The 6,263-nt window shown below is 38.9% G+C and overlaps 1 protein-coding gene across 1 annotated transcript; it reads right to left on the bottom strand.

The window, feature by feature from the left end:
• Window positions 1–252: 252 nt before the first annotated feature.
• Window positions 253–5,111, bottom strand: LOC144560854 (uncharacterized). Its single transcript, XM_078310081.1, has 4 exons — window positions 3,511–5,111; window positions 2,282–3,252; window positions 1,068–1,365; window positions 253–403 (listed from the first exon to the last, which is right to left on the bottom strand). The coding sequence occupies exons 1-4, from the start codon at window positions 5,109–5,111 to the stop codon at window positions 253–255; spliced, it is 3,021 nt and encodes a 1,006-aa protein (XP_078166207.1).
• Between the last annotated feature and the right edge of the window lie 1,152 nt (window positions 5,112–6,263).

The following is a 6,263-nucleotide window of genomic DNA, read 5'->3' as shown; positions in this document are numbered from 1 at the left end:
TATTAATTTAAAATTCTTAGAAGACGAAACGGCTCTTCAAAATTCTATATGAAACTAGTTCGATCAAGATATTTATATAAATTTTGGTTTGCAAGTACAAATGGCCGAAGTCCCTCCGGCCGGCAGTGCTCACCCCTCAAATGTGCCGTGGCCATTGCCCTCCGGCTACGTCCCGCCCGAAGAGGTTGATGTTAATTTCGAACTCCCCCCCGGTTTCGAAGTCCCTCCTGGCTATCTCAGGCCTCCTCCCAACTACAGGAGGACATGGCCGTGGCCGCCTTCAAATGTGCCACGCCGAAGTCCAAGGGGGCATCCACCACCAAAGTCGTACATAAGGAGGGGCGATCGCTGGACCAGGCCAAAGAGCCCCTGGATTAGGAGGAGGCCGGGGTCGCGCCAGGGCCTTTATGAAGGCATGTTTCATTAATTTAGCTAGCTTTTTTTGTTTTCTTCTTCTGTATTTTGTTTAATCAGTTTTTTTTGTGTTATATGATGTATTAGCCAGGATCCTTTTTTGATGTAATATATTTTGTTTAATTTAATCAACATTTTGTTTTCTATAAATTTTTCTTTTTTGTTAAATAAATGATGCTATCTAAATAATTAATAATGTTAATATGTTATAGATATAAATTAACGTGTTAAATTAAAGTGTTAAAATACCTTTCTACATGGATATTCAATTGAAGTGTTAAAATACCTTTCTATTAATAATCTCATATTTATATTAATATTTAAGTAAAGATTAATAAAATATAAACAGACAAAATATAAACAATTAAAATATAGACAAATGAAATATAAATTATTTAATATTAAAAATAAAAATAATCTATTTCTTGGTTTTATTTGAAGATTCATCTTTTTTGTCTTTATTGCTTTCTTGATCTTCTTCATTTTTTTTCTGCTTCTTCCTCGCCCTTCTCTTCTCCTCGTCTTCCTCTTCTCCTTCCTCCTCATCATCTTCTCCAGCAGCCTCTTCCTCTTCCTCCTCTTCCTCTCCCTCCTCTTCTTCTTCATCGTCGTCTTCATCATCATCTTCTTCTTCTTGGTCATCGTTCTCGCACCTAGGGCAGATCCATGAATTGTATCTCGGATCTCTGCTGCCTTGGTAAGTATTTGAGCAGACGCATAACGGGTGGTATGAATCTTGACAGTGGTTGCAATGGAACAACCACTCATATTTTCCGACCTCTTGGCACACTGTGCACTGTATGCCTCCAGTGGGTAAGTCGTTTTGTGAGTCGTCTGAGTCTGAACCTTCAGTTTGCTGGAAGAACTCACTCTCAGAACTATTTGAATCGTTAGAGTTTGAGTAGTCACTGTTATTTTGTGAGTCATCGGATGAGTAGGGATCCATTTTTCCTGGGAACAAATTAAAGAAGTAAGTTCAAAAGAATTGTACAATTCAGATTGTTTTGTAATGGAGTTTCTCGGATTATATAGAATTATGAAGTTGTTTTGATCGTCTTCTCAGATAATTACATAGAAAGGCAACTATTCGAATTCCGCGCTTCAAAATAAATGCAATTTTACAAGATTCATGCATAACGGGCGTCTTAATTAAAATAACTATTTCTACACGGACGTTTGATTAAACGTCCGTGTACGATTCTTTCTAATAGTTTTGGTCAATAAATATGGCTCTAATTACTAAAGGGTTAGGGAATGAATATGGTGCCCTTTCAATTTTCATGAAGGCTCGAATGGAACAAATGATGCTATGTCGTAAATAATAAATTTATAGATATAACTTAGCAGTACAAAATGATGTTATATTTAATTATAAAATAGAAAAAATTTTAGGAAATTAAAAACCTGTATACACAATGTAGGGCTAAAAGTCCGTGTGGAATTCCTTTCTACACGGATTTTTAGTTAAAAGTCCGTGTGAAAAACCTTTCTACACGGAGTTTTAATTAAAAATCTGTTTAGAAAGGTTTTCCACACTTAATTAAAAGTCCGTGTGGTTCCCTTTCTAAACGGATTTTTTTTAAAAGGAATAAATAAACAAATAAAATGTAAAATACAAAAACACAGTAAAATATTATCGGTTTACAGTCATCCAAAGATCTCATCAGTAATGCAAATAAACTATGCTTATCTATTCGGCTATTCATCTCTGAAATATTATAAAAGAAATAAATATTATAAATTGTTTTTTTTCTGGAATATAAATATGAAATTGTTCACGGTTAAACGAAATAAATATTATACATTGGTTTTTTTTTTCCTTTTTCTCTTTTTTCCACCGTTTGAACATTTTCCCATAGTCCTTCACTGTGGTCAGATCTCATGTAATTTGCTTCGTCTTGTTCTTCAGTAGTTGTTGCTATCTCAGCTTGCACATCGGCACAAAATGGAGGTATCTCATCGAACTGGTCGTACTCTTCTTCGTCGATTACGTTTTCTATCCCAACAATCCTTCTTTTTCCGGGTAAGACGATGCTCCACCTAGCATCACTCAGGTCAGTGACATAAAAGACTTGGGTTGCTTGCTTGGCGAGTATGAACGAATCATCAACATACCCGACTTTGTTAAAATCTAGCACTGTGAACCCGTCGTTATCAACTTTAACACCACGGTCTTCGACCCATTGACACCGAAACAAGGGAATGCTGAGGTGAGCATTGTAAACGAGCTCCCAAATTTCTTCAATAACACCGTAATATGACTTTGATGCCATTACAGGCCGGGCATCCCCCGATCTACTGAATTCTTGAGACGTCGCCACCAACGTCACCCCACTATTTTGCATGGTGCTCTTATCACTTTGTAATTTAGTGTAAAATGTATATCCGTTAATCTCGTACCCTTGGAATGTTCTAACAACCATTCGGGGTCCTTGGCCCAGTAATCTAACCGTTTCACTTACGGGCGACATTTCGGAGTGTGACTTCACTCTTTCTTTCAGCCATCCTATGAAACAACGGTTATGCTCGTCAGTAATCCACTTCTGACTTCTCGTGTAGTTCTGTTGTCGAAGGATTGCCATGTGCTCATCTATATAGGGAGTGACATCTGCCATGTGCTGTAGTACAATAAAATGTGCCTTTAACAGTTCATCTCTATCAGCAACTATGGCTTTCAACCCAATAGTCCCTACTCCTTGGAGCCTTCCCTCGTATCGAGATTTTGGAACGCCAATAGGACCAACACCGGTCATGTAGTTGGTGCAAAACTCAATCACCTCTTCCGTGGAATATCCTTCTACGATGCTACCTTCGGGCCGATGTCGGTTCCTTACGTAACTTTTCAAAATACCCATGAATCTCTCGAATGGATACATATACCGCAGGAACACGGGACCACAAATCTTAATTTCCCTCACAAGGTGAACAACAAGGTGAACCATAACATCGAAAAAATATGGCGGAAAATACATCTCAAGATGGCAAAGAGTAACGACGACCTCCTTTTGCAGAGCGTCCAATTTTAGCGGGTCTATCACTTTGGAATTAATTGCATTGAAGAAAAAACAAAGCTTCGTGATGGCTTGTCGAACGGGCTTTGGTAAAATTCCCCGGATTGCAACAGGAATCATATGTGTCATTAAAACATGACAGTCGTGGGATTTTGGACCAATCAATTTCATGTCCTTCATCGACACAAGCTTCTTAATATTCGAAGAATACCCTGATGGGACTTTAATACTATGAAGGCATTTACAGAAGCTTGTTTTCTCGGTCTTCGACATTGTGCACATTGCGGGAGGTAGGTATGCCTTTTGCTTCCCTTTATCTTGCGGTGCAAGCTTGGGTCGTATTTTCACTTCCACCATGTCTTTTCGAGCATTGATACCGTCTTTAGTCTTCCCCGGAATATTCAACAATGTGCCGATCAGACTGTCGCAGACATTTTTCTCAATATGCATGGCATCTAGGCAGTGTCTCACTTCTAAATATTCCCAGTACGGTAGCTCCCAAAATATGGACTTCTTTTTCCAAATATTTTTCGGTGGTGCTTTGGCACATTTTCCGAAAACAACTTTAAGATTTTTAACCAGCAGGAAGACACCCTTCCCGTCTAACGGACGACGTGCCACTCCAAGCTCAGTGTTCCCGTTGAATTCTTTCTTCTTCTTACGGTATGGGTGATTAATAGGAAGAAACCTACGGTGCCCCATGAAAACATTCTTTTTACAATTTTTCAACCTCATCACCTGCGTGTCATCTTCACAGATAGGGCACGCTTTTGCTCCTTTAGTACTATAGCCCGATAAATTTCCGTACGCGGGGAAATCGTTTATGGTGCAAAATACCATGGCCCGCAGCTCAAATTGCTCTTTGCAGTACGCATCCCACACCCGGACGCCATCCTTCCACAATTTTTGGAGGTCCTCAATTAATGGTGCGAGATATACATCTATGTCATTTCCGGGTTGTCTGGGTCCTTGGATTAGTAATGACATCATTATATACCTGCGTTTCATGCACAACCAAGGAGGAAGATTGTAGATGCATATAAGAACTGGCCAAGTACTGTGCCGACTGCTAATGCTTCCAAACGGACTCATTCCGTCTGTGCTCAACCCTAGCCTAAGGTTTCTTGATTCGCCACCAAATTCTGTGAAATCTCTATCAATGTTTCTCCACTGAGGAGAATCAGTTGGGTGTCTTAGTTTACCGTCCCTTTTGCGCTCGTCTTCATGCCAACGCAATAATTTCGCATCTTTGGGATTTGCAAATAACCGTTTGAATCTCGGTATTATCGGAAAATACCACACCGACTTAGCCGGAGCCCGACCCTTGTTTCCTTCATCGTTACCATCGTCAGTGTCTTGGTTCTTACGTCTGTACCGTGAAACACCGCATTTAGGACAAACATGCATGGCCTCGTACTCTCCACGGTACAATACACAGTCATTCGGACAGGCATGTATTTTTTCGACCTTCAAGCCCATTGGACAGATCAACTTCTTCGCCTGATATATTGTACATGGTAACTCGTTGTTATCTGGGAGCATTTCTCGTAAGAGCTCTAATAGGGACGTGAAACTCTTGTCGCTCCAACCATTGTCTGCTTTTAAGTTCAACAATTTCAACACAGCCGACAGTTTTGAAAATTTGGTACACCCGGGATATAACGGCCTTTTGGATTCATTAGACATATACTGAAATTTTTTATAATTTTTATCACTAATTTCATCTTCCACATCACGTAACATGTCTTCTAGATTTTCAATAAAATCGTATTCTGCATTTTCATCAATATTCACACAATCATCCTCGTTGTAATTAAGTTCAAGTAGATTATCAAAATTTTCGACATTCTCAAAATCATCGTTGGAATGAAGCTCAAAATTATCAACAACTTCTACATTAATATCAACATTGTCTTCCAAAACAAAATTTCTATTGGTAGCACTACATTCCCCAATTTTCTCACCATGCATAAACCAACACGTATATCTCTTCTGAAATCCCCGACAAATCAAATGAGCTCTAATTTCTTCCAAGTCCCCAAATCTTTTAAAATTGCTACAATCTCTACAAGGACACAAGATGTCGTTATCCTTTGTCTTCACTCTATAACTCTCGGCACATTTTATGAACTCATCAACGCGAGCCAAATATTCTGCACTATCACGTCGCAATTCGTACATCCAACTTCGATCCATCTGTAAATTAAATTAAAAGAATGATTCCAATTAGTCATGGTGGTCGAGCAACATATATTGTTACAAATTCTTGGCTTACAAACGGGCCGGTTTACAATCGTAACCCACTCCTCGAATATTATGCCTCATATGTGAACACATTAATTAGCGGGATTTAATTAGTGTTTAAGAAAAATTCGACAGCATTTTCCCTTAACTCCCCAAGTATGCGTAAACCACATACTCGTAGGAGCAATAAGGAGAAATGCCGACGAATTTTTCTCAAACACTAATTAAATCCCGCTAATTAATGTGTTCACATCCTAAATGAGACACAATATTCAAAGAGCAGTCCCAAACGGGGGACTATCCAAAATTAATCCCTATTAGATTAATTTCGAACGGGCATGGACCTAAGAGCATCAATAGGGCGGTTATTGGACCATAATACACTAATTATTTACATTACCTAAACAGATCAAGCATGCATGCATTAATAAATAATTGACCTAAATAATTAAGCAATAATAAGTTTCATCGACAGCGAGAGAAAAGAGGAAGACTAACCTAGCAGGATAGAGAGGAGAAATGCAAATTAACTTCAAAGATCTCAGCTCCGGTCTGCGCAGAAATCAGACCAATTCAATACAGAGAGATTGAGAA

The sequence above is a fragment of the Carex rostrata genome, chromosome 10 (assembly GCF_964058835.1).
Source record: "Carex rostrata chromosome 10, lpCarRost1.2, whole genome shotgun sequence".
Lineage (NCBI taxonomy): Eukaryota > Viridiplantae > Streptophyta > Magnoliopsida > Poales > Cyperaceae > Carex > Carex rostrata.
The sequence above is the reverse complement of the archived record's forward strand: the minus strand, read 5'-3'. Positions and strand labels throughout refer to the sequence as shown.